The 27,636-nt window shown below is 40.6% G+C and overlaps 5 protein-coding genes across 18 annotated transcripts in view; 2 read left to right on the plus strand and 3 right to left on the minus strand.

Moving 5' to 3' along the window:
* kcnd3 (potassium voltage-gated channel, Shal-related subfamily, member 3) overlaps nucleotides 1–5,002 on the plus strand; it is a 90,044-nt gene extending 85,042 nt beyond the window's left edge. For all 3 annotated transcript variants that reach the window (XM_063890606.1, XM_063890598.1, XM_063890613.1), the window contains 2 exons: nucleotides 504–763; nucleotides 1,747–5,002. In XM_063890606.1, coding sequence (XP_063746676.1) covers nucleotides 504–763; nucleotides 1,747–1,903 — 417 coding nt within the window. In that variant the 3' untranslated portion in view covers nucleotides 1,904–5,002. The remainder of the gene's footprint in view (nucleotides 1–503; nucleotides 764–1,746) is intronic.
* On the minus strand, nucleotides 4,344–7,311 carry LOC134869181 (D(2) dopamine receptor-like). The gene is made up of 2 exons (XM_063890638.1): nucleotides 6,088–7,311; nucleotides 4,344–5,174 (listed from the first exon to the last, which is right to left on the minus strand). Exons 1-2 carry the CDS (start codon nucleotides 7,123–7,125, stop codon nucleotides 5,019–5,021), a joined length of 1,194 nt encoding a protein of 397 aa, XP_063746708.1. The 5' UTR covers nucleotides 7,126–7,311; the 3' UTR covers nucleotides 4,344–5,018.
* A 524-nt stretch (nucleotides 7,312–7,835) lies between these two features.
* Nucleotides 7,836–13,624, minus strand: ddx20 (DEAD (Asp-Glu-Ala-Asp) box polypeptide 20). Its single transcript, XM_063877899.1, has 11 exons — nucleotides 13,401–13,624; nucleotides 12,221–12,315; nucleotides 11,582–11,750; nucleotides 11,379–11,493; nucleotides 11,122–11,264; nucleotides 10,550–10,688; nucleotides 10,380–10,438; nucleotides 9,962–10,044; nucleotides 9,703–9,808; nucleotides 9,249–9,350; nucleotides 7,836–9,139 (listed from the first exon to the last, which is right to left on the minus strand). Exons 1-11 carry the CDS (start codon nucleotides 13,594–13,596, stop codon nucleotides 8,004–8,006), a joined length of 2,343 nt encoding a protein of 780 aa, XP_063733969.1. The 5' UTR covers nucleotides 13,597–13,624; the 3' UTR covers nucleotides 7,836–8,003.
* Nucleotides 13,625–14,666: 1,042 nt separating this feature from the next.
* On the plus strand, nucleotides 14,667–16,186 carry parapinopsina (parapinopsin a). The gene is made up of 5 exons (XM_063891073.1): nucleotides 14,667–15,000; nucleotides 15,173–15,263; nucleotides 15,365–15,602; nucleotides 15,709–15,951; nucleotides 16,046–16,186. Exons 1-5 carry the CDS (start codon nucleotides 14,667–14,669, stop codon nucleotides 16,184–16,186), a joined length of 1,047 nt encoding a protein of 348 aa, XP_063747143.1.
* Nucleotides 16,187–19,156: 2,970 nt separating this feature from the next.
* The window catches only part of LOC134861017 (cyclin-dependent kinase 17-like), a 33,851-nt gene continuing 25,371 nt past the window's right edge, over nucleotides 19,157–27,636 (minus strand). For 8 of the 12 annotated variants that reach the window (XM_063878210.1, XM_063878284.1, XM_063878265.1 and 5 more), the window contains 13 exons: nucleotides 25,121–25,177; nucleotides 24,921–25,035; nucleotides 24,588–24,682; nucleotides 24,410–24,472; nucleotides 23,981–24,104; nucleotides 23,329–23,449; nucleotides 23,038–23,135; nucleotides 22,831–22,936; nucleotides 22,044–22,086; nucleotides 21,835–21,925; nucleotides 21,677–21,754; nucleotides 20,886–21,007; nucleotides 19,157–19,887 (listed from right to left, as the gene is read on the minus strand). In XM_063878210.1, coding sequence (XP_063734280.1) covers nucleotides 20,904–21,007; nucleotides 21,677–21,754; nucleotides 21,835–21,925; nucleotides 22,044–22,086; nucleotides 22,831–22,936; nucleotides 23,038–23,135; nucleotides 23,329–23,449; nucleotides 23,981–24,104; nucleotides 24,410–24,472; nucleotides 24,588–24,682; nucleotides 24,921–25,035; nucleotides 25,121–25,177 — 1,095 coding nt within the window. In that variant the 3' untranslated portion in view covers nucleotides 19,157–19,887; nucleotides 20,886–20,903. Of the gene's footprint in view, nucleotides 19,888–20,371; nucleotides 20,420–20,885; nucleotides 21,008–21,676; nucleotides 21,755–21,834; nucleotides 21,926–22,043; nucleotides 22,087–22,830; nucleotides 22,937–23,037; nucleotides 23,136–23,328; nucleotides 23,450–23,980; nucleotides 24,105–24,409; nucleotides 24,473–24,587; nucleotides 24,683–24,920; nucleotides 25,036–25,120; nucleotides 25,178–27,636 lie in introns of all 12 variants that reach the window. The other 4 variants (XM_063878135.1, XM_063878256.1, XR_010165365.1 and 1 more) reach the window with 3 other exon arrangements.

A 27,636-nucleotide genomic window follows, 5' to 3' on the forward strand; every position in this document is an offset into this window, starting at 1 on the left:
GGACCACATGGAGCATGAATGTAAAGTTAAACCAGGAATAAATGATTTATTTTGTACACTTGAGGGCAGCTGAAAGGAGCTGTCAACACAACGCTGAAGTATTATTATCTGCTTATTTACTCATCCGGCAGAGGAGCAACATTAATTCATTTAAAGTTGTTTTTATGTCCATCAATTTTTATTAATAGTCAATAATTGTTTGTTGGTTCATTGCTACGAGCAATCCATGTTTCCTACAAGTAGTCATGATCCATTGTTGATGTTAAAGTAGAGATTGTAGCTGCTTTGAGAAACTGCCTATGGAAAATTGATTCTGAGTTTAACTCCAATCCACAAAAATATATTTGCTCCCACCACACACGTCTTTATGAGAAATGATCACACATTCTCAGAGAAGTTATTGACCCATGCTCTGAAGCATGTACGGTACATGGTCATAAATGAAAGTGTTGTATATCAAGTTTCTTTGATGAGTCTCTCTTGTTCTCTGTCTTTGTTTGCAGAACCATGAGTTTGTGGACGAGCAGTATTACCAGCAGAGCTATCTGGAGGCGGGGCTTCAGAATTACCCGTCTCGAAGCCCCTCCCTCTCCAGTCAAGATGGCGTGACGGGCACCTGCTGCACCCGCCGAAGCAAGAAGCACCACACCCCTTTACAGAACGCCAGTGCCCCAGCACTCATGCAGCCTCTGACACACAAGCACACACATCAACTAGGCCTGCAGGAGCTCAGCACCATCCACATCCAGTCCCTCAGTACCAGGTGAGTCCAGCCATCCAGGGACAGGGCAAGCACTATAATCACCTTTAACTCAATTAAGTGATCTATGACGTGAAACCCACACTTTGTTACTGTTACATGCTACTACTTTCCCTGCTAATTCAATCAAAAACACACACATTTGAAAAACAGACTTAAGTTGGGAACTGTCCGGAAAGGTATATTTTATTTTCTTACTCAGCATCCATTTGGTCGACTGTTTTTCTTTTCAGAGAATGGGACTATTAATTACCTTGAAATATCATTCCGCTCCTCCTCCCTACTCAACTTTTTAGCTGGGGTTGTTTCAGGTTAGATACACCAGTCCTTGTATTTCCCAAACAAACTGAATATACCCAGTGAAATAATTTGCACAAAGACCTTGTAAAATATTAAAGGCCATTATTTGTTTTTACTGTTGCACTTTAGGAAGCCAATTTAATTCTTTAAAATAATTTTGTTAATAAGCTTTCGTGGATTAAAATGTAGACGAGCCTCATTAGTTTGTCCTGATCCTTTTGAAGCTTATCTTTTGTTCTCTTAGTTGTTCCTTCAAGATAACTTACAGAAGTATTTTTCTGAATCTTAGTTTAAATTCAAGATAAAACTTCTCCCTTACCTAAAAGAATACATTCAGATTTGTCCAAGTTCAATGATAATTGTTGCTTAGGCTCTCCGTTGTTTCTGAGCTTGTTTAAACAACACAACTGATCACAGTACATTAGCAGCTAAGAACTATGATGATCAGAGTTAGGTGTTGATTCTGAATTGGTTTGACACTAATATCAACATTTTTACATTAGCACAACATCGGTAAAAAAATAAAACATGATGGTAAATTAGGTGTAGTGTGTTCAGTTAAAAAGGGGTAAGAGGAGGGTTTCTCATTTTCTTTTTTCCTACTTATCTCGGACATGAACCAAAATGTTTCAACATAAAGAAACTATCCTAATCCTTTATTTTTAATCCTCCTTTCCTTCCTGTAGCCGCTCCAGTCTGAACATGCGAGTAGATGAGCCAGCCTCCCTGAACTGCCAGAGCAACCAGATCACCACAGCCATCATCAGCATTCCCACACCGCCAGTGGCAACTACTGATGGCGATCTGACCCACCATAACGTTGTGAAGGTGTCAGCACTGTGAAGACTAAAGTGCAGCCGCCTCACATAGAAAGACATAAAAAGACTCATTGAGACAGACTGAGGGACAGAGGAGGACTTGGAGCGATGGAAGACAGGCATTCAGAGTCCAAGTTTGGCCGTGGTGGAGCCTGCCCTCTGCTGGTCATGTACTGTAACGACATGGACTGCCTGTGAAGACAGAGGATGGCTTTTAGATACAGTGTATTCATGTCATTGGTTGGCACGCATTTGTGTGTGCCTATGTGAGTGTATGTGTCGGTGAAAGAGTGGTGAAAATGTTTACGGAGGTGTTTTGAATGAGGAGGCGTGTGAGAGCGTGTCTCCCAAGTGTCTGAGGTGGGCAAGGCATGTGTCACTGTGCACACAGCACCTTTTTATGATTTCTGCTTCAGTTTGACCCATGGTCTATTTTAGCAGGAGATATATAGGGAAAAATTATACATTATAAAAAAAAAATTCCACAGATTTAAACTTGCCCTATTTTCTTTATTCATGTTGGTCCACTCACCTGTTGATAGATAAAATTCCTTTAAAAGAAGAAATATGGTAGGTGGTCTGTGATGGCGTTACCAATGAGTTTCATATTTGTGAATGAGTGTATGTGACTTTTTGCTAGATAGAGGAATTGTGACGTTTTGGTTAGAAGGCACATGTGCCTGTGCGTGTGTGTTGGAGTGTGTGTGAGACTGTGTTTGTCTCAGTTGATTGAACTTGTGTTTCAATTCTTCTGGAAATCTCTATGGCTCAGTATATGGTATATTTGATTAGCTGCCATTCTGAAGGGTCCATTGTACACATTTATGTCCGAAATTCTCAGCTGCAAGCCTTTTACACAAAATGTGCCTGTTGCTGGAGTAAAAAGAGATTTATTTGTTTTATAGTTTTCTGAATCCCCCTCCTTCCCCATTATTTCCATTTTCCATGTTGGCTGCTACAGCCCTACAGACCTCAGATAACTAAATACTTTAACAAAAAAACCAAAAAATAGTACATTTTGAATTAAAATCACTTCTATTAAAAGCACAAGGCATTTGCTGAGAATTTCTGATACGAATGTGTCCTGTGCCCAGGTTCTTTGTGAATATTGTTAATAGAATATTTTGTAATATTTGACCATTGTTTGGCAGAAACAGTGAAGCTGTCTTCTTGTTCTCTTTCTCTTTCTCCCTCAGTCTGTCTTTCTCTTTTCCTCACTCTCCTCTCACTCTTTCTTGTTGTTGTCCTGTTGTATCCTTACCTCCTGTGTGAACAACAGTATGCTTTCAATAGTCTTTATAGCTGTCAACGTTCTTTCTTCCTCTAAACTCAGCGGGCATTTTTCAAAGTTGTTGAGTATGTGTACTCTATGTGGTTAGGAAACTTGGTGTTTGTACTTTTTGTCCTCCTTGGTGTTTCAAAGGATTTCATTTACTTTATCTTCTGGAGAACTGAAACAGGAAAGCCTGTTGTAACAATGACCACGGAGATACAGAGGACACAGGATGAGCCATCCACAGATCTCTACCAACAAAAACACTTGCTATTCTGTCTGTTCTCTCGACTCACAGCCCCAACATTTAACTTTAGAATTACCTGTCATCAAATCCTATCAAAGTTGATCTTTGTGAATATGGACGGTGACGTTTTTTCTCTGCTAACCTGCTATCTGGTACCTTCGTGTTGGCCTTTTTATCTTGAATGTCTTTCAACAGCTACACAGACAGTTAGGTCTGGTTTTAGGCGGTTGATATCGCTGGTGTGGTTTCTCTAATGCTGGGGGGAGCAGCTTCAGTCGCAGCAGACTAAGCCCCCACTTCTGCTCTGCATCTATGAAATATGATGTTAACCAAGAGCACACAGACAGGGCTAGAAAGGCATTAATATAAGAGCATATTTTCCATATCAGCGAAGAGCATATTTCAAAAGCAATACAGGAATTGGTCCAATATTATGTCTGCCCACATGTAGCTGTTGACAAACATTTTTGTTGTTTCTTTTTTCTGTTTAAATAGACTAAAAACTGTCAAATTATCAGCAAAATGTATAATGATCTTTTACAAAATGTATTTGATTATCTTAATATGGAGCCATCTCAAAGGCTTAACCAGTTTAATACATGCATTTGTTCTAAGACATTTACTTAGATTAATATTAGACAATATGGGTGAAAATATATAGCATAATTAATAGCCTATCAGTGCATAACTACACAAGACTCTGAGGTCCCTTAGAATCCTGTTGTGCTTTAGTTCCCTCTGATCCAGATGTAAGTACCCCCCAAAAGAAGCCAAAAATATTCTACAGCAACCTCTGATATTCCTATGAGAGAACTAGTACTATTGCTGGTCATTTTATTACTGTACACAGTGGCACCAGCTGCCTAGATCCATTTATAGAGTGTAGTGAATCTGTGCACAAATTAACTTGAAAAAAAAAAGAAGACAAGCACAGACACACAGAGCTTTTTCAGTGTAATTTTAAAAGAGGGGTCCAAGACATTGACTTCATATTCACAGCATGAAGTCTGACATTTAGAAAATATTGAAAACAACACCAAGGGTATGACATAGGTAATGGCAGGAATGAGGTTCCCTGTATTGTTTGTTGCTAGGACAGTGATTAAGTGTGTTATTTACTGCTTCCAGGTACAAAACAGGCTGTTTTGTGTCGGCTGCACTTTCAAATGACACCGTTTGAATTATTATGTTAGCATATTTCCGCTCTAAGTGTCAAGTGATTGCATTTTGATTTACAAACAACAAAAACAGAGGTCTTTGATTGTGTTTGTCTCTCTTTCGCTGTTATGTACTCTTTTTTTCAGGGCTCAGTCAGTTTTCCTCTTTGCTTTGCCCTCCTATGCCACATGTCGTTGTTGAGACTACTGCTGTGCGTATCTTGTCAGGTGTTGGATATTATTTATGACCTTGTCTTGTGTCTCAACTGTGAAACGCCTGATAAAACATCTATATCTGCCACAAATACAAACTCTGCGGGCTGTCTTCTTCACCTGCCTCCAAATCAGTGTGTGTGATAGTGTGTAAAAAAGGTAGCAGGTTGTGCATATTTAGTTCTCTTTGTGTTTTTATGTCCCAAAAGTGCAATACATGTGACCACAATGTTGATAAAGGATTAAACATTCAGGCCCTCTGTTTTGGGGGACACCTTGGGATTGAGGAGAGGATCTTGCTGAGTTCAGAGCGAAACTGTCTGGTGACTAAAGTGTAGATGAGGGGATCCACTGCAGCCTGCACACAGGTCAGCACCATCGCTGATTTCTCCAGCTCCATCATCAACTGCGGGAAAACAGGAGAGAGCCTAAATCAGTGAGCTAATACCAAATGGAATACCATTCCAAAATGTTTCAGCAGGACAAATTCAGTATGATCCAGAGTCCAAAATATTATTTGAAATAAATCTTGCCCTTTTGAATGCAATATCTTAGTGGCTCTTTGAGTAAATGTCTTCACATTTAGCACAAACGTCAACATGGACTCAAGAATTAATTGGTTAGAATTTGGTGTTCAATAGTGCATAAAATGGTGTCCTTACCAAACACGTTTTTGGCATTTAGAATAAATATTCAAATTGTCTAATAGGATGTAAGTATGTGTATATGTGATGACATTAGGTCCATAAGGTAAAAGGTCAATATCTATTTGAATCATAATATTCTGCAAAAGACTTTTTCAATGCTATAAATCAGGAACAGAAATCTGATTTTGAGCATATTTCACATTTGGTTGGATACTGATCTGGTGACATGAATCTTGGTTGCCTACCACGAAACAGCTATGATTTCCGTGCTGCCGAAATGAGGACGTGTGTGAAGCATCCACGCTTTACAATTTGTATTTTTTGCCACGGCATCCATATGTGAGGCATTATCTACTATCGATGCTCACCTGTGTTAATCAAAATCACTCTTCATGTGCCAAGCATGGATACACAAAGGTCCTAGTATTATTTGTTTGTTTTTTTTAAAGGCCGAGTAGGTCGAAAGTTCAAAATGTCATAGAATATTGAGCCTTAAACAATCATTGAAAAGACACAGTATCACAACATTTTATGAGACATTTAAAAACATTTAATACAGGATTGACTTTAGCATTGCATCAAACTGAACATGATTGATTGTATTTAAATATTGAATTGAGAATAACAGTAATGAAAAAGCTACTAAACTCACTGAGAATGATCTACACTCACTTTGTCTGCATCCTGCCACGACACAACGTCCATTAGCAAAATAACCACCATGGGCATCCAGAAAAGTGTGAAAGCAATGATTATGTACCCAAAACGCTGAGCAAGTTTCCCCTCCATATTTTTCTTCTTACGCTCCCTGGCCCCTGGTGTCAGGAGACACACTGCCCCTAAGATCTCCGGAAGTCTCCCCGGGGCGCCTTCTGTGGACGAGCCCGCACATGGAGCACTTGCTTCCGCCACAAAGAGCACCTTGCGGAGGGGGGGCAGCGGACTAAAGCAGCCCGGTGGAGCTGACCGTGGTGCCGGGGCCGGGACATCCAGCCACACGTGTTTCGACACTGTTGGCCTCAGCTGGACTCCCTGACTGAACACTTTCTTTCGGTGCTGCCTTACAACTTTGAATATCCGGGTGTAGTGGATAACAATCACAGTAAGAGATAATCCCCATACCGGGACCAGCACGTAGGGACCAAATGGATCTGCATTTTGAAGCCACTCGTCCCCATTATCCCCGTGGTGCGGACGGCAAAGCATGCAAAAAAGCGCCTTTTTGGAAAGTATCAAAGAAAGTATAGCCAGGAGGAGGCCACATGCCCAGATGGACAGGATCCACAGCCGGACCCTGGCTTTCCTCCTATCGGTTTGGAACGGAAACGCGATGGCTTGGTAGCGCTCAACACTGATGCTGACCAGCGTGAGCAGCTGGACGCAGCTGCACAGGGCATAGGTGAACTGCTGCAGGGTGCACACCGACATAGACACCTGGCTGCTCTTCCAATACCGCAGACAAGAGAAGAGCAACAAAGGGGTGTCCAGAGAGCATTTCAGGAGGTCACTGACGGCCAAGCTCACCAGCAGCGCGTTATTAAAAGTCTGCAGGCTTTTGGTCCTGAAGACGACCCAACAAACCCACAAGTTTCCAGGTGTACCCAAAAGCAATGTTAAAGTTAAGACTATGCAGTTAAAAATGAAAAACATCCCATCCATTTCAGTCTCATTGTGGGCGGTGGTTTCGTTCCAGAAAGTGTGCAAGTCCATCTTTTCATGTTCGTTTGGTGCTCCCTCTCATGAAGTCTTTAAATGTGAAACATCTTTGGTTCATGCCAGACAAATTCTGCTTGTAGTCCACATCAGTGGCCTGCAGTTCAGAGTAAAACAGGTATCCACCTTGCTCCGTTATGATGATTTAAATTAGTGACATTAACGCTACAGATGGCAAAAAGTAGTTAGTGAGGCTAGTTTTAAATGAAAGTATTTAAGGGTGTTTCCTTTTATTTTGCCCAGCACTGATTGGTTGAATGGTCACAGTTGATTAGCCTGTAATCAGGAGCGAGTGGAGTGGCCCAACCTTGCCATGTTCTGCTGAAGAGCATGGCAAGTAGATTGCAGTTTTTAGCCTCTCCTTGACCTTCCTATTTAAACATCAGGTTTGATTAACGCCAAGTGATGTGAATGCTCTTTGTACTCAGTCAGAACGTAAATAAAACAAATCCTACTATATTTTAATATAAAAAGAAAGACATGTTACCATGATGAAGAAGAAGAATCGGAGGATGAAACGCTCAATATTAGTCACATACATGCTCACAGCAGAGCACACACAGTGAAATTTGTCCTCTGCATTTAACCCATCCTAGTACTAGGAGCAGTGGGCAGCTATTGTGCAGCGCCCGATGAAGAGCAATATCAGAAGAGGACATTGAAATAAATGGTTCATACTGGTAGTTTATTGGAAAGTATCCAGAGCATTCAGTTTACGGTATGGATTTATTGAGGAAAAAAAACAGTCAACAGTTTTAAGTGCAACTAGTTGGAAAAGAAGAAACATTTGAATAATTATGTTACAGGGGACATTCAGACACATTTTTCCACTAGATACGTCACAGTGAAATGTCCTGAAAAGCAGTATAGAAATGTCAGTCTTTTAGGAGTTCCTCAGTGTAGACAGCATTCATACGATAAGCTGCCATCCAGTTGTGGGCTACACTGTAGTAGCTTTGGTAACCCTGCTCTTGGAAAGGAGACATGGAGGCATAGTAATCATTCCAGGCTCTGTAGCTGGCTCTCCAGTAACCTTCAGCACTCCAGTCCTCGCCCTCTTCCTCATTATCTTCATCATCGTTTTGTTCTCCATCCCTTTCCCTCTTCTGCTCTCTGTGCATCTTCTCTGAAAACACTTTGCTCTGTTTCGCAGACTTTTCTGTAACCTTTCTGGATTGATTTCTGCCGTTCTGTGTTGGAGCCGTTGGCCTGTGATGCCCACTCGGTCTAACGATGGGTACAGATTCACAGTTCTCAGGCTGAGACCAAGCGCTTGCATTTGATGCTGACTGGGGATACGTTTTGGGTGTCGAAATGTATGATGATGTAGTGGACTCTGCCTTTGCTTTGGACACACTGGGTGTGTGTCTAGCTTCAATCTGAGGCTCAGTGATTGCTCTGTGTTCACTTCCTCCCGTCTGATCCGGCTCATCATCTTCCTCAGATTGCGAGCTTGAAGAACTGGCAACTGCCCTTGGAGGTGGAAGATCAGATTTCCACCTTTTTTGTTTGAAACGTTGAGCTCCATCATCATTTAGGATGGTAGACTCTCTATGTCCATCACCATCCTCTCCACCTGTGAAATCCCTGATGACCTCCACTGATCTACCCAACCCTGTGGTAATAAAACTGTGGAAGTCCAGATCAGCTTCCTCCAGGGTCATGAACCTTGACCTACATTTCTTGAAGGAGCTGAGAGGAGGGATCTTCGGCAGAGCATCCTGTTGCTCTTTTCGAGTGGGCACCACCCGAGGAGGGGGTTGTGGGAGAGTGACTTCTGCAGGAGAAGCTCTTCTAGTATTCTCTTCACGGTGTGCTCCCAGTCTGGGTGCTGGATGGGTTTTCTCTGGTTTCCTTTGAATGCTGTGCTCCACAGATTCATCAGTGACTTGCTTGGCACGCTTCTTCTTCTCTGTCCTGGAGGAGGGCACGGGTAACAGGCCTGGAGTAGAAGCCTCGGTGCAGACATCCCAATCACATGACTCGTCCATCAAACTAGGCTCTATAGTGGCTAAAAGGAAAGCAGATAGACTTTAATTACCACCCACTCAATCAGATTAAAGTAAGATAAAAAGATTTACACATGCAGAAGTAGAAGTCTTCACAGATATGTGACTTACATGGCAACATAGACAAGGTCAGGCCACACTTCTGAGCGATGGCCATCATCTTGTTCTCCTCCTCACCATGGCAACAGTAGGTCACAGCCAGCCCTTGAGTGCCTACAAACAAAAAATAGATAAGAACCTATTGAAATTGTACGAAGGGATGAAGGAGGGTGAGTGTTTTTTGTGCCCAACAAAGGCAGGTGTCAAAAGTGCGTTACGGTCAGGAAACGGTAGATTTGCTGTAGCATGGGAGATTGAGTTATGGGTGTTTTGTGACCGTCCAGAGGGACAACTATACTAAAACAAACTTTAGATTTTATATTTTGTGTCAAGTCAGTGGGCAAAATTGTACATCTGGAAAAAGGTTGTTTTTAATCTCACAAAATGTGTAATGCATAATATCACACAACATTACTTGCTGTGTATTCTAAATACTCATTACTGCTTTAAACCAAAAGAGACTAACCAAAGCGCCCAGCACGTCCAATTCGATGCATATACGTCTCCCAGTCCTGCGGCACGTCCAGATTAATCACCAGGTTTACTTTCTCTGCATCTATACCTCTGGAGGTCTGACAGGAAAGAGAGAACAGAGAAAACAAACAGGATTAAAGAACAGGAGCTTATTGTAAAACTAAATACTTGTATAACTGTATAAGAGATACATGAAGAAAAGAACGCTGGTATTGTGTGAAAAGCAGCACAACGGAGGAGGTATGTCTCACCAGGTCAGTGGAGATGAGCACCCTGCACTGGTACTGCTTCAGTTTTGACATGGCCTCCAGTCTCTGGTCCTGAGTCAGACCACCTGTACACGTCGTCACACAGACATACATTTTGATTTCAGAACTTGTTTTTTCCTCCCTTTTGAAAAAGGTAGAACTAGCCTTATTCTTTTTTTTAAATGATTTTAGACTGTTTGCAATCTACATTTTAATCAATTAAAATTCTACATCTAAGAGATTTCAATAATAATCAGAGGCCTATGACATTCCGAACCCCAAACATTCCAAAACATCTGGAGTAGCCCTTTACAACCACACAAAACAAAGACATTTTAAGTAATGCTCTATATTTTTACTATGAAAATATCCTTCAAAAGATTTTCTGTCGATTGATTGTGTTTCCAAAGTCTCTTCTTACCTGAGATACAAACAGCAGGTAGGCCTTTGGAGGACAGGATGTCTGCTAAGTGCTGAGCCCTATCCACATCGATTTAAAAAGAAAAAAAACAAACACATTTTCAGATCTTATTTTTGAAAAACTACATAATTAAAAAAAACTATGGTCGCTAATGCTTAGCATCAAAATACCTTGTGTGTAGATTGGAAAACACCAGCGCCTGGTTGAATGGGATTTTGCTGAAAAGCTCCAGCAAATGTTGCACCTTCTCCTGAAAAACCATGTGAGGTAAAGGTTGCGACTGCACCAGCTTGTAGTACTGCTTCAGGCCTGGCAGGGGGCACACAAGGACAACGCGCAAAGAAGAATATGAATTCAAGCATAATTGCTTTTAAAACATAACACACATGGTCTGACTTTGATTCTGTCAAAGAGACCAGTGCTTTAATAACTGGCCTTATGTTACTCATTGCCTACTGTCAGTCAACACAAGCTCAGAGAAGCAGAGCATTTTCTGTCAGGGAATAACCCCTTAGAAGATGTCACATTACAAACAATCCTGTAAATGGTGTTATAAGAAGCCTCTGTTAGCCAGGACAGCAGATAATTGCTTAACTTTACAGTTTAAATGTGGTAATCAAACACAGCTGAAAGGCCAAGTAATTTGATCGATAAAAAGAGATGCTTTAACCCTTAAAATTACATGTTGTTTACCTCTGCTTTTTGTGCTAACAATGACAGCAGCAGCTGACGGGGGTCTTACCTTTAAGGCCCATATCACTGGGATTGAGTCTGACAAAAGTGGGCTCTCTCATGTAGCGGGTCAGGTGCTGAGCAAGGGATTCTGGGTAGGTGGCAGAAAGAGCGAGCATCTGTTTGTTCACAGGTAGAGAGGAAAATATCCAGCTGAAGAGACAAGCCAGAGGAAGTGGGTGAATTCCCACGTGTAGGTGTCGTAAATGAACATGCAATTATGATGATTTATTTTATTTGTAATAAAAAGGTTCCTGTCAATCTTACTTTATCTGTTCCTGAAAGCTGCCTTCCTCCAGCAGCTTGTCTGCCTCATCTAGAACGAATAGTCTGATGCTGGCAGTGGACAACATGCCCAGCTCGATGAGCTGTTTGATACGACCTGCGTACATATCCAGGAGCAAAGTCAAAAAAATAAAACAGCCTCACAGTTACTTGTAATGCCCTCTATCTATTCATTGTCCTCTTACCGGGCGAGCCCACAGCTATATGGCACTTCTTCAGATGAGTTTTGTCCTGACTCACAGGCCTGCCCCCGATGAATACATGGCACTCGAGACCCTCCACGGCACATCCTATAGCCATCACCACTGAGTGAATCTGCACCGCTATCTCACGAGTAGGAGCCAGGACAAGAACCTGCAGGAGGAAGAAAAGGTTGTTTGTGGAGAAAGTTAAATGTCAACAAGCACTTACATCTGATTGCACGCAGATTAAAAGACAAGTGTTGGTTAGTTCCCAATCAGTAAGAACCTGCAGCTAATAAGATTTCACTAGAATGCAGCCAGTTCATCAACGAGACCAGATGTACCTCTGCTTTATCAATAATTGCCCTTTTCCATTTACACTTTGAACACTGAGCAGCTTAAACTCATCAGATTAAGACCCTCAAAACTAAGGTGATTAGTTCTCATGACCATCTGTTGTTGGCAAAAATTGAGCAGTGTTTTTTTTCCCCCAAAATAAAAGTTTTGTTCCCCCCTCTTTATATGTATTACCATTTTAAATATGTTCAAAATTATATTTTTGTCCTGTTTTTTTCAAAAGAATGGAAACAATACATTTCTCCATATTCAGTTTTTTTTTAAAATCTCAAATAAAGCACTCACCTGAGTCGCAGGATTTTCCAGGACAAGGGAGTCCAGGGCAATGGTGCAGAACACGCACGTCTTTCCTGTGCCAGACTTGGCCTGTACAATCAAATCTGAAACCACAGATACATCAGAAAAACTCACAATCACAGTTAATTTTACTTGATTGCATGCAATATTGATGCTTCACAATCTAGAGTGCCCAATCCGATTGATCAATCCTGTGCTCCCTATCCAAAGTTGAATAGTATGACCAATCAGAGGTGTTTTTCTCTAAGTGCACTGTGATTAACCGCTCTCTGCTTCAAAGCTACAGGCGAGAGCGCTTACTCACATCCGAGCCCTCGCTTTGACCATGGGGGTTTTACTTAGGAACTATCAATAAATGACCATTTAAATGATGAAAAAACAACGCGATGTTCAAAACTTCCATACTAACTTGCTCATAATTAGCGAAAAATATGCCCTAAAAAATATATATTAAATGTGTCTAAGTGGCACTTCTCCTTTTGAATACCAATGCGTTGTCATGCCATGAATTGATTTTACATAAACATTTTAATAGAAGATAATTTCAGTAATTTTCAGTAGTCATGTGACTCCAGATCAATGCAGCATTGTATGACTACACTGGACAAGGACACACCTCTTTTTATTGATTTTTTTAAAATTTGACAATAATATTGTTAAGAAAATCCAGCAGTTTCTTTATTGAAAGCTCTTGTTTCTTTTTATGTGATCAAATAATTACAAATCAATGCAGCATTGTATGACTAGGAAAGTAGGACATCTTTTGATTGAATAAAATAGATTTTTTTAACACAAAACATTTAAAACTACTGCATTTAAAGAACAATATTTGTATAAAATAAACAGATGTGTGTTACTTACCCAGGATATTGAAGCTAACTATCTTCTTTTAAAAGCAATTCATGACACGTCAATTTCATTTTTATTTTGTTTGTTTTGTTATTGTCTTCGCTCAGTTTAGTTTATTCATTAGAGTTAGCATTGTACCCTGCAATAATAAATAACCCTGAGCTTGCTTCAACTTCAGTCTGCACCAAAACTGACACATCACATCAGCCGATTCGGATCGCAAATCCAGTCAGCTGAATTATGTATCTATCCAAAAAGACATAAATAAACTATGAAACATTAAACATGTGGGGCGGCCCATGCAGTTAAATTAACCCACCGAGTCCGCAGCGGCCCAGTGGGATCGCCTTGAGCTGAATCGGGGAGGGTTTCTGGAAGCCTGCGGAGGACAGTCCGTCCAACACGGGCTGAGAAAGCAGCAGAGAGCTGAAGTCTATTCCCTCCGATAAAAGCACATCATCGGTCCGCTTTCGCGTTTCTATGTCGTGAGCTGCTTTCCTCACGGAGGCCGCCATGTTGACTCTAGTTGTTTACCGCCAGTGATCAAACTCAGCAGCTTTAATGCGGGCTGGAGCTCGACTGCAGCCTTTATCGCCCTCTGGTGAACGGGAGGAGAATTAAGATCCACATTTCTCCTCTGACCTGGGAATTAAACCACACAGAGATACTGAAATACTAACTTCGGCTGAATCAAAAAAAAAAAATCAGATTGGTTTTAAGAATTAACCGTACATTTTTGTTAAATACAGGATTGAGGACAATCTGTTATAAATGTGTGCAACTTAATTCTATAAGGACAAAACACCCCATTACTACATTATATTAGATTTTGTTTTCAGATTACATTCAACTTTATTGTAATTGCATGGAGCACAAGCAGTAGGTCGATGACAACTATTCGTTGAATAGAGAAGCTGAGCCTGACTTGATAGTTATGATTCTACCCTGCTATAGTGTCCTTGAGCAACACAATCCATCTAACTCCTGTTGTAACCTTCTTTTCTAAAGCTGACTCTGACCTCTGACCTCTTTAGAAAGGGGCTTAATTAATTGGTAGATTAAAAACAAATAGTTTACGATATATAAAGAGAATTAGCTACCAAAAGAAGTCACGCTATCACTAAAATGTGCAACATTAACAATATAATGCCTTTCTACAAGCAGGCATGCATTTAACTCTGATCCTAAAACTGACATTAGGCTCCTGAATCCCTGCTTCATTACTCAGGAGCAGCTGTAAACCCAGCAATCACGGAAAGTGCGGTCTTACAGGATATCAGATTGAATTATTGTCATCTAAATCTGGATCTGCGGATTTGGTTTTTCAAGAATTAGATTTCATGATGTAAAGCCTCCCACCTCTTATTAGGCTTATTAAAAGGGTCACATCTTCCTCTTATCTTGAGCAGCACCAGAGCAGCCACCCTGCTGCATCTGAAGAAACATATACGTTGCTAATTCTGTTGGAATTATGTTTGATTGATTCATGTTTTTGTTTTAAGACTTTGAGGATATTCTGGACTTCATTTGGATTTGTCTTTAGCTCAAGAGGGACCAGTGGTCCTTTTCCTTTTCACTGATCAAGATGGAGCACCTTTCCTTACATGATGGAAACTCCTCATCCTCTCACAGTTCATTCAACTCGGAGCTCCTGTCTCGGACTGGCTATACAATACTGTCCGTTATCATGGGTGTGTTTTCCGTGTCTGGAATCTTCCTCAATGTCTTAGTGATTGTGGTGACAGTGAGACACAGACAGCTGAGGCAGCCACTCAGTTACGCTTTGGTAAATCTGGCCATATGTGACCTGGGCTGTGCTGTATTTGGAGGTCTACCCACCACAGTAACCAGTGCCATGGGATACTTCAGCCTGGGACGCATAGGCTGTGTTTTAGAGGGCTTTGCTGTCTCCTTTTTTGGTGAGTCAATCAATAGCCATGCAGTATGCCTACATTTTTATTGTATTGTAAGTGTAGTACTAAAATAAATATTCTTGCTTTCTAAGTTTGCATTGTTATTAATTGATGTAAAGCTGACCAGCTATTTATTTTATGACAAAAACGAATTTGGTCAACATATCTTATTTTGTAGGTATATCAAGTCTGTGTACCATCGCAATAATCTCTGTAGAACGCTACATAGTGGTGTGCTATCCCCAGGGGGCTATCCTGTTCCAGACAAGGTACAGAAGTCACATTCAATATTTCTCTTAGCAGCATCACCCAGACTACAACACTTTCAACACTCATCCAGCATGTGACACCACATCTCTGTTTTCCTCAGACATGCTGTTGCCGGAGTGGTGCTGTCCTGGCTGTGGTCGTTTTTGTGGAACACTCCACCTCTGTTTGGCTGGGGAAGTTTTGAGCTTGAGGGGGTCAAAACCTCCTGCGCCCCTAACTGGTACAGCCGGGACATCGGGAACATGTCCTACATCATCTTATACTTTTTGCTGTGCTTTGCTGTGCCATTCACGGTCATCGTAGTATCTTACTCAAGACTGTTGTGGACCCTCAGGCAGGTGAGCTATCTGAATGTTTGGAATATGAGTACACTCAATGACTATTGGTTGCCTGTACGCACATTACAGTACGTTTTAAAGATTTGTTTGTATTTGGGTGTCCTAGGTGACCAAGCTGCAGATATGTGAGGCTGGAAGCACAAATCGTGTGGAGATGCAGGTAGCACGTATGATAGTGGTGATGGTGTTGGCTTTTCTAGTGACCTGGCTTCCATATGCTGGCATGGCCCTTGCTGTCATCATGGACTCCAGTTTATATATTAACCCCATCATCGCTACCATACCAGTTTACTTGGCTAAGAGCAGCACTGTCTACAACCCTCTCATATATATTTTCATGAACAGACAGGTAATCCTCCATCATGCACGTTTAGATCTGCACACACAAAGACAAGGGATATAAGTAGACCATTATTGACTCTTTGCTGTGTGTGTGTTTCCAGTTTCGGGGATACGCTGTTCCCACTGTCCTGTGTGGAAGGAACCCGTGGGAAACCGATTCACAAGTTACTGAGGACGAGACCACAGTTTCTTCTCTCAACAAGATCGCAAGAGTCTCACCCAAACAATCTTTGAAAGATTAAAAGTGTTCATGAATCCCCTTGGTTGTTGCAATATAAAAAGGAAGAAGGAAACCATTATCTTACAAGACACATTGCTAAAATGCATTCTGACAATAAAGACAACCCCTTTGTCTCGGTAATAGCCCATCATGTTCATTTTTCATTATTTTCTAACTCACAACGTTGTGTCAAATTCACAGTAAAGATGTTAAGGTTTTCAAAGATTAAAGACTCATATTGGAGCCATGAAACGTACAAAATGATACACTTGGTTTCTCACTAATTAAGTTTGTACTAGTTTATATTGCTGTTATACGGGTAATGGTTTGTATTATAATATATTATTGAGGGATTGCAATAGGTTGGTGTGTATGGGTCACATGGATATGGTCTGCACTCAGGAATTATAATCACCTGTTCACCTGCGTGAGGTGTGTGTGTGAAAGAGAGGATGAGAGGGTCGCTGTATATTTTTGTTGACCGCAAACTTTACGAAGTCTTGATTATTAATAAGATTTTGTTGTTCACGTTGTACTCAGAGCGTCTCTCAGCGACTTTATTTTCCAAAGTCACCACACACAATCTTGTGTTTGCTACTGCTTACACAACATACATGGTTTGCTAAAATTATTGGTATGCCTGCACAATTTCATTCTTCTAGATGTGGTTTAAAACCTATAGTGCCAGCAAAGACATGGGATTTAGGTGAGTGACTGAATTACATTTTACAGATCTTAATATTTCCTTTTACTACCTAATCCTTTGCTGAATTGTTACTAACAGATTGAGAAGCGGGAATCATTTTAAATAAGGATTTGCAGAAAACTGCCAAATCCCTGTAATTGTGAACAATGTGCATGTCATTGCAGGCATTGATGCAATCCATCAAATAAGCTGGCAATATATTTTCAAAGGATTTATGACAAGAAAAAAAATGTAATTACATTATTTTATTTATTAGGTGTACACGTCCCCCAGCATCTTAAGGTCTGTGCTCAAACATGGTTCACACCCCTCGCACACAGATCATTGTCACCTTTATGGCTTTCATTGATAAAAATCAAAACAAACAGTGTGTTATACTCCTTTGCAACATGATACTTCAGTCCAGCCTTTTGGATCCAGCATGTTAAACAGCAAGAAAAAAAACCCTCAAGTCAAGTCTCACAGTTTGATCATTCACAGTCATTTCTCCTTCGATTAAGTAACACAAATGCAATCACACTCTTCCTATTACCTTGGCTTTTTATTGATTACAGAAATATTGCTATGACTTTTTATAAAGGAAAAGCAAAAAAAAGCCAGAGTGTGAACAGCTGTTTCAAACCTGTACACTTTTATATATACAGAGTAAGGGATCATCTATATACATGCTACATACTGTCACACTCTGGGTAAATAGGTAGTCCTTATGACAGGCAAAGACATGGGATCAATTCACCCTTTGAGAATCCACTTTTCCAGAAAAGATGCAGAAGTGACCCGAGGTCAGTGCCTCAAGAACAGGCAACTCCAATCTACACTCACAAGCCATCTCGTAGGATACAGTACACGTTGACATCTCAACTGATTGGTGTGTGAAACAGTTGTGTGCTTGAACACCTGGTGCTTGGAGGATTGACTTGGTCCTGTAGTTTGTGGCAGCCTGTGAAGTTATCAGCGGGAAACAAGTGTGTCTGAGTGCTTCAAGTCCTATTAAACGCTCATAGATTGAAATTGAGGCAAATTTGTCCTACAAACTATCTGGTCCCAATGCTGGCAGCACATGCCATTGTTGCTGAATACTTTGTTGTCATTGTCTTTGTTTAATTAAAGAGAACAGTCTCCAGACTCAATGAGGAGCCGTTACAGTTTAATGTGTTTCTGATGTAAAAACAATAATCATGTAATGTCATGTCCCATGCACTAAACCGACTGAAGGTATTTCTTTTCCAGCAGAAGCTATTTCACATACCAACTCAGTGTTTAATACACAAACATGCTCGAAGAAGATGACAAGTATACTAAAGACGTGGGTAAGGTAGTCACTGGACAGCAATCATTTGGTGAAATTAACGAAGTATGACACACACAAATGAAAGGATGAATTGAGTCCTTCACATCCAGTCTGAATCAGCTTTGCAAAAGGGTTTTAGGCCATGTTTGACATTCTCTGCCACACATGGGGAGACATACAAGACCAGCTGTACCTCACAGCATCCACAAAACAACACTAGCGTTAAGTCCTGAGCTCAAGGAATGTGCAACACGTCCCCAGCCAGTCGCCACACTGTTCCTGTGGGAACACAGTAAGACTGAGAACAGCATCCTGGAATTATCATTGCTTCTGACAAGTAAAAAGTCTGATATATACAGATTGAAAAAAATAAAAGAGTAAAAATAAATGTGAGTGGAGTTTATTGGGAGAGGTTTGGGATGATCTAAAGAGGTAAAAGCAGGTGCAAAGAGAACATTTTAACATCAACACCTGTACATCACACAGCACATCAAGACAACTTCTGAGTCAAGGCAAAAGAGGAAAGGGGGTGTCTAAGAATAAGCAGTTGAGGGTTTGTACACCTCTCTATCCGTACAGGTTTTCCTTCTTGTGTACTAAAAACAGGAGTGTCTTGCAGCGTAGTGTTCTTTACAGCATGTGAGCATGACGCAAATGCAGGTATTGTCGACTTCTGGTTTGTGAGTGTTTTTATTTTAGTGTAGTATTGTTGTTTCTCTTTTTGGTTTGATATTTTGATTCTTTGTCATTCTAATATTTAGCATGTACTCTACATCCTACTCTGCTTGAGTGATGAGGTAATGTAATGACAGCCACCCTGACTTCTATAGGACAATAAGGTGCTAAAGTTTATCTCTGTAAACTCCACTTTTCTACAGACTTAACTTTCAAGTGAATCATAAGTGTGTGTGTGTGTGTGTGTGTGTGTGTGTGTGTGTGTGTGTGTGTGTGTGTGTGTGTGTGTGTGTGTGTGTGTGTGTGTGTGTGTGGTGTGTGTGCGCATGTCTAAGAGATAGAGAACGAGAGAGAATCAGAGAAAGAAAGAGATTGTGTGTTTGTGTTTCTCTGTGTTTTAAAGATTGCGTAATAAAGGGCCAAGAGGTTAGGCGAGGGTTTAGGGTTCAGGTGCAATATTCTGAATTTGGGATTCAGGCTGAGGCATGTTATGAACAAAGCAGAGTTCTACAGCTCAGTCTACTTATGTACAACAACAGTCAGAACAAAAAAGAAAAAGCGCACAAGAAAGTTCCCTCTCTTTCTTCGCCTTTGACTGAAGTCCACTTCTCACTCCTTCTTCCTCTCGGCTCACTGATTCAGCAAGTACTGTTCAAAAACCGAGCCAGCCCACTCCTTAAACGCTGCCCTCTTCTGGACAGCAGCAGTAGTAGCAGCAAGGAGAGTCTTGTACTCTCCCACTTTTCTTACAGCATTTCCACACTTCTCTCATTCTTAATTTAATCTTTGAACTGAGTCTTTATTTTTTTTTACTGTCAAGTACAAATTCTTCAGCCTAAATTCTGGGTGGTTGGTTTCAAGTATGTGTATGTGTATTTTTCTTCAGTGTGTGTGTTTCTGTGGCAGGGTGTGTGTCGCTCCTTCAGTGTGTGTGTGGCAGGGTCAGTGGATGTATGTCTGACAGGACAGCTCCACGTGTCACTGTCCTCCTCACCTCAGCGCCCCCGCCAGCACTAAAACAACACACTCTGCCTCCTACTCTTCCCCTGGGCTAAGAGAGGGAGAGAGAGAGAAAGAGAGAAAGAAAGGTGAGAGAGTGAGATATTAAAACAAGTTTGGATTTCATTTAGAAATACAAACACACCGCCACACCACCACACATTTCAATCCATGCCTGCAACACACACATAATCAAAGATAGTTTTACATCTAAGTTGAGTCTAATTTCTTTTAAGGTTTGATATACTGTATAAGACAATACGTCCAAAACATTGTCCTGATTATGGATTTGTGCACAAACTCCCAAACCCTTCACATATAGCATGGCCATATAGTGAAGTGGTGGCATTTTCAGTGCCAATATTTTGGCAAACATTTGGATCATATAGTTTTAGTATCTGTAATATTGTGTGTAATCTTGTGCATTGAAGCTAAAGCATACCTACCAGTCAGTGTAACACACTGCAGTTAAAAGAACAAAGCATATCCATCAAACCAAACCAACCAAAAGCACACTTCACCAAACCCTCACTTACAGACTCAACAAAAAGGCTACATCTCTCTCTGTAGAAACCTAAACAGGACTGCAAAGGAAAACAATCAAAAGACTGTTCTCTGATCACATGTTTTTTCTTTAATGTACAGTATATAGAGTGTCTCCCCTTATCCCTGACATAAACACTGGGAGTGGCTCACTCTGTTAAAAAGAGGGTAAGGTAAGTGAAAGCTGAGATGATGCAGGTGGGTAAGGGAGGTGGGCAGAGGCAAGAATAGAGAAAGGGAGAAGAATTAACAACAAATAAAGACAAAGCAATGTACAATGTAAAGATTAATGGGATGTGAGTTTGAAGTTTTACCAAAGCAAAGTGATTTTTTGCTTCAGGGAATGCAAGAGGGAGGTGAAAAGTACCCGCATTAAGCCGAGTTTATCAACCGTGAGAGCCATATATTAAGTGGGACAAAGAGCGAATGGACAGAAGAAAGGAGGCCAGGTGACAGCCAAAGGGGAACAGAACAGAAAACAGACAGATTCAAAGAGACCGTATTTACCAGAACGGTAGGGGCCACTCAGCCAGTGGAAGTGGAGGAGAGATTTTGACTCTGAGCCCTGGGATTGGCTGCTTCTCTCTGGAAGTACTGCGAGGGTGCAGAACCTAGCTTATGGGCCGTCGCTTTTTAGGGTCAGGGAAAAGGGGGAAGGTTGGGAATATTAACGCGTTACGGAGGAGTAGGAGCAGGTCACACAAGGGAGATAGAAATAATTAGGGAGAAGATGAGGATTAGGAAAGGAGAGGGTGTGGCAGCAAGAAAGAGAAGGGACAGTTTATCAGAACATGACAGAGAGGCCAAAGCAGGAAGCAGAAAGAAAGAGACACACACAGACTGAGACTGACAGAAACAGAAATATGAAGTAACTCTAAACAAATGTCAAAAGACATCCATGCAAAGTAAGACAAGGATAAATGTTGTAGTAATGTACCCAAGTACCAACTACTTTTGGGTGTGCTACTTATTTTGTGTTTTTTTTTGTCTGTGTGCAGGCTCACGTTTACTAATTAGAACTAAACACAACTTATAGTTGACTGGAATGCCATTGGTTGTGTATGTATTTGGCCATAAGTACAAATAAGCATTGAAGAGATTACAGTTGTGACCAGATGGTGGCAATAGATAAGAGGTTACAGGATAACCAAGTGATAGACGACATAAAGCAAATTGAGAAAAGAGAAAGAAAAGGAAGAGGACAGGGGGCAGTACCCTATTCTTTTTCATATTCCCGAGGAGAATTTACCATTTATTTTTTATTTTACCACTGTATGCTTCTATCATGGAGAACTTACTTGACTCTGGGAAGACTGAGGATCTCTTCCCTGGATCCTTCTGAAGCTGAATGCCTTTTACAGAGAAGATGGATGTGACTGAAAACAACAAAGGGTTGATCAGACGGTGTTTGTACAATAAATGTGCAAATTCAATATGTCAAACTGTGTTTACTCACTATCAGCCAGTGTTTGAACTTCCTCCCCAAAACATTTGAAATACGAGTGTTTCAGAGCGTCTTCAGCTGATACCCGCTTCTTAGCCTCAAACTAGAGACACAGAGACAAAGAAGGGAGGTAAAGACAAGTGCATTAGAGTTTTAGTCTAATGCAATGGTAGTACATATGTATACTAACTGTATTCATCAGTTTAGACAATGTTTGTTACCTGTAGAAGCAGTGAGAGCAAGTCGTGACCATCGTTATCTATCCTGTGTCAAAGAAAGCAACAAAAAAAAAGTGTAAGAGGAAGGAAAAACCTTATTAAACCTTATTACACATTAGGCATCAGCCAGTAAAGAATATTCTCAGGTCCCAATATGAATATGGCAGTTTTGCCTAATGTAATCATTCCTCCTGTCCATAATGGTCTTTAAGAGATCCGCTCTAAATCACATTCAATGTCAGTAATCGGGTCCTCATCCACAGCTTCGTTCTTTGTTCAAATACATCTCAAAGTTAATATTATGCTTCAGCATGCTGGGTTAGTCAAACCACGTGCAGTCTAAAATTACAGTCTTTTTAGAACAACATTTCCTCTTTATGTTTCTATCCTAACCTAGCTCTGCCAGGTAAGATTATCCAGGGAGACAAAATGAGGGACTTTCAAACCAAAACACTGCGAATATGAAAGATAACTCTTATAGATGTTTGCTTACATTTTTAAATGGCACAGTTATTTTATAGTATGTGTGTTGGGGAGCCCTTATAACAATCCTCGTAGTTTATTCTCAGCTAAAGAAAAACATTTTTTTTTAAATTCTTTGACACTTCACCTTCTTCTCATTTTCCATGTGTTTTCAATGACTGGAAAATGGGTAATTTTCTAGGCTTTCCTGTACTTTTTGGATTTCTGAAAGCCCGTCCATAATGGTATGGCGCTTCTGTTCACAGACAAACATTTAAACACACACAAGGAGCCATGGCTGTGTGTGCCTACATTCACAGCTACACACCTGGGTGCGTGGTTGACGAGGGGCTCTGCTTTGTATCGGGGGAACTTGTACGTCTTAAACTCTTCACTGGTGGCGACTCCAGGCCAACTCTCGTCTGTAGGAGTACCTGTTCCAGATAAAGAGCATTAGTCATACGTTAAGTGTACACATGCAGAAACAGAAGGTGAAAAAAAGGATGCTTGTTAAACTAAACAGATGTTGTCTCACCTAGGATGCGGAATATCAGATGTAGCTCATCTTCCACAGTGGATCCAGGGAACAGAGGTCTGCCAGTGATCATTTCATAAAAGATGCAGCCCACACCCCTGGACAAAGATATAGGAACAAGGGAATAACAAAAGTTAACTAATTTGGTTTTTTGGGGGGAACGTTCAGAGAATAGACAGAGGCCCTTAAGGTGAGAACAGAAAGTAAGAGAATATGCAAAAAGATACGGACAAACAGGGGTGTGTTTTTCTCCAAAAAGGTATGTATTTGATAAAATGTGTGTTTGCTCACCACATATCAATGGGTGTAGAGTACTCAGTGGAGCCCAGAAGCACATCTGGTGGCCGGTACCATAATGTCACAACTTCATTGGAGTAGGTCTTTGTAGGAACAGATTTCGCTCTCGCCAAACCTTAATTCAAACACAGAAAATGATAGCTATTTATGTTAATTTTGTATGACACATTAATATATGTATTTTTAATGTTTTAGTTCAACTCAAAACCCCTCATACCATACCAGCAGGAAACCTCATTTTGGTTCCTACAAAGTGGAATTATGCAACACAGGAGTATGCACATTATTATGTCATGTTTTGATTTCTACCTAAGGAGGGCAGTGTTGAGAGTTGAGTCAAAGTACTCTACTCCAGTTAGGTCTAGAAGCAGAATCCTTAAGGGGGCACTAGTGGAACGTGATCGTACTTTTTTATAACACATTTCCCATTAAATACATTCCAAACTCTCAGAAAATTACCAGCTAATTGTATGTAAACAATGTACAAATGGTTCCCTTTCAGTTTAGTTTATTTTAAAGCTAACAGGCTGACATTACTGTTTTTGTTTTCTTTTAACATTTGTTCAAGAAAATAAGATGACAGGTCAAACCGAAAGGAAAATATGAGACTGATATTGTGCTTTTAGTAAGTCATATGATGATATACCGAAATCTGCCAGTTTAAGCTCTCCTTTTTCATTGATGAGAAGGTTCTGGGGTTTGAGGTCTCTGTGGAGGACTTTTCTTCTGTGGCAGTACGCCAGACCTCGCAACAGCTGGAATAGGAATATCTGGAAAGCAGAGGACATTAGTATAAGCTTTTGTTACATACTTGTCATTAAATTACATATTATTAATTGAAGGTAGTTTATTGTTACAGAATACATTGTGAAATTCTTTTGATGTAGTGATCAAACAACTTTAAGAATGATAATAAAAAAGCCAAGCTGCATGCCAATGTTTTGCTGCTATTCAAAGTAAATAAAGACAAAATGGAAGGTTTTGCTTCATTTTAAATGTTGAAGTTATGATTACATCCAGTAGCAACTCTAAATATGTCTCCTCAGTACTGAACATCTGTACTACTTTGCATTACCTTGACATTGTGAACACTCATTATGCTCCCACAGTCATCCATGTACTGCTTCAGGTCTTTTTCCTGAGAGGAGATAAAGAAAGAATAAAAGAAAATAAAAAGCGCACATATTCAGATTAGTTTTTGTGGCTCTCTAACACACAATAAACATGCTCACATTCACAGTAAAGACACTCACCAGGTACTCAAACACGAGTGTCAGGCACTTGTCAGTGTGGATAATGTCATGGAGAGTGACAATATTTGCATGCTTCAAGTCCTTCAGTAGAGACACTAGAAGAGGGAGACATATTGGAGGCTGTCAGTCAAACACAGCAAACCTGTGAGGAAAACTGAAGCAGCTAATAGTTCTCTTACAGCTCAGGGAGCTACCAGGAAATACCAATAATAAGCAATAATACTGTAGGTCACAGCACTGTCAAAACCTTACAAGCTCCTTGACAACATGGTCCTGTGTTTACTTGTGAGTTGTTTACTTCCAAATCGCATGATTTAGACAGCATGTCAGTACCTTCCCTGATAGCGGTGCAGGGCGCACCCTCCTCGTGCTCCAGCCGGATCTCCTTCAGAGCCACTAAGTTGTCTGTTAACTTGCTTCTCCCCTTAAACACTGTAGCATAGGTCCCCTGCAGAGATAGAAAGCATGTGAGTATTTTGAGGAAATTGTATCTACTTTGTGTCACTTTCAAGGATTTTCTTTATTGATCTCACCTCCCCTAGTTTGTCCAGTTTGATGTAGGTCTCAAGTTTCCCAAAGCCGATTTCAGACTGGAGAAGACAGAAATAAGACAGTTGAGGAAGCTATATCTCTATCAATGTACAATATTGCCAAGACATTTAGGATTCTTTGTAGTTGTTGTAGCTAAGCCCCTCCACCATGTTTAGTCTTACTATCTTGAGAAACACATCCTGCAGGCCACGGATGTTAGTTCAGATTTCAGTTTCATTGCTGATGACATCTGGCCTACAACTGCAGGGGTTTGAGTCACCAAATCTGGTTTTTGTGTGTATCTGTCAGTTTGTGTGCTTATGCTAAAGTCTTAGCTTACATTATCCAAAATGTACAGTATGTCACTGAGCATCTCTGCTACAGTAGCTAAGGTTATGTCTTTGTGATTGCATCCATCATCTGTTTCTCTATCGTATTTCACCTCCTGATTTATTCTTGAATTTAGTCAGATCACTGACATTGTCCAGGTTATTAAACATCATTCAGAATAATATACATTGCATTGCATTATGCACAAACATACACAGATACATGAAAGCCAGTGTGCCAACATGGAAAATTAAATGATATTTTGAACTTATATGAACAAAATAAAAAAATTCAAAGCCTTTTAATGCTATTCTTTTGCAGAAATGCAGTATAACCAAGACAATCAAGTGAGGCTCTGCAGATAACTTCATTGAGATTTTTACATCTAAACATGTCTATAAATACACAGCATGCATACTTCAAATCGGTGAGTATTGTAAACTTTGAATTAATCCTGAATTCAGTTAATAAAGGTTAGGCTGCATAATGTACTTGGCCCCCTGGTTCCGAGGTCATGAATTATATATGAATGTAGCTATGTCAAACTGTGATACCCACACGCCTGTCAGTGTTTATCCCTTTCCCTGTCACTTTACCCCACTTATTATTCTATCTCTGTCAGGGTTGTTCCAGCCATGTTTTATCTGTGCTCATCTCTCTGAACCCACCCATCTCTCTCAATCTTGCACTGGCCCGTCCAGTAATGATGCTGATATGAATGCCAAGCCGATGCTCATCTATGCGCTTCTATGTGTGCGTATGGGGGGGAGGGTCTCCAGTGACCAAGTTAGCTAATGAAGCATGTGATCTCTTTAAAGGCATGCCCAAAAGGCAACATCAGACCGAGATGGGACATACAAGATGACACACTTACACACTATAACAAATGTGTATGTGTATTGGTATGCACAAATTCAAATGTGCTTAATTAAATATTGGCATATCTTCATTTATGTTTTGGAATCAATATCTGTGTTGTATCTGGTAGTTTGCAATGTCAAAATACTAATGGAAAACATAATTACTAACTGTGGTGCATTATTATTAGTATTATTATATACTTTGTAATATTTGTAGAAGCCCGCACTGTATGTATATGAAGTGTGTGTGCTTTTGTGTGTATGTGTGTGTGTTTGTATGCAAGAGAATATGTGATGAGACAGGCAGCCTATGCTCAAATGTAAACACACTCCCCCCTGCACACACACACACACACACAGACACACAAACACACTGTTCCCATCTCTGCTTTTGTGACAGCGGCTGTCAGAAGTTGTTGCTGAGCTGTGCTGCTCTTTCGACAGGGGAACCAGTCACATGAGAAAAACACACACACAAATGAACACACACACACCCTGAGTGACACACACAAAAATAAATCAGTGGCCTAACTCCATGTTGAAGTGTCTCCAGACCAAATGAGGGCCCAGCTCCTTACCACCAGCCCATTCTCTGCTTACAGCCAGCAACTGCACTCACCATCTATGTACCTGACAATCCTTTTTGAGAGTGTGCGTGTGTGCCTGCGTATGCTTTTGATGTCAATGGGTTCATTCCATTCCCAACGCTTCAGTGAACTTACTCAGCAGAACTAGGTCAGACCAAGTTTTTGTGACAAAATAAAGCAACATAAAACCAAACAAAACGTGTTCTGTCTAAGGCTGAACAAGAGTCGAAGACACATACAGAGAGAAGGACTGACAGCTGAAGTACCAAGTGTTTAGAGAGAGCAGCTTGGTATTAATGTCTGTTGAGAAGGGGTTCTCCTTGCATCATTTGCGAGCAGGTTTGATGGGTAGAAGAGAATGGATTGAGACTTGTTTTTAGTAGAGGTGAAATGACTGCGTTCTGCTAAGAAAAGAGGTGGCAGGTGAGTTGATGGTGCAAAGACGAAGAGAGCCGTTTCATTAACATGATATAACAAGTCCCTAGAGTTTCAACCAATCAACATCCTGTCACCTTTCTCATGTAAGCCTGCCAATAGCAATAGAGCAGGTCTGACTATAAAGAGTGAACCTATACTTACCGAGATCACTGCTTTTATTTTCATGATGTGCTACATTCCTGCTGATGAACACAGATTTTCATGAAAATATGATTTAAATATGTTTTTTCTTTACCTGAATACTGTACATTACTTTTTTTCCTGTCTGCAGCCACAACATTTAGGAAAGTTTCCATCAGTGAA

Source organism: Eleginops maclovinus, chromosome 1, assembly GCF_036324505.1.
Source record: "Eleginops maclovinus isolate JMC-PN-2008 ecotype Puerto Natales chromosome 1, JC_Emac_rtc_rv5, whole genome shotgun sequence".
Classification (NCBI taxonomy): Eukaryota; Metazoa; Chordata; class Actinopteri; order Perciformes; family Eleginopidae; genus Eleginops; species Eleginops maclovinus.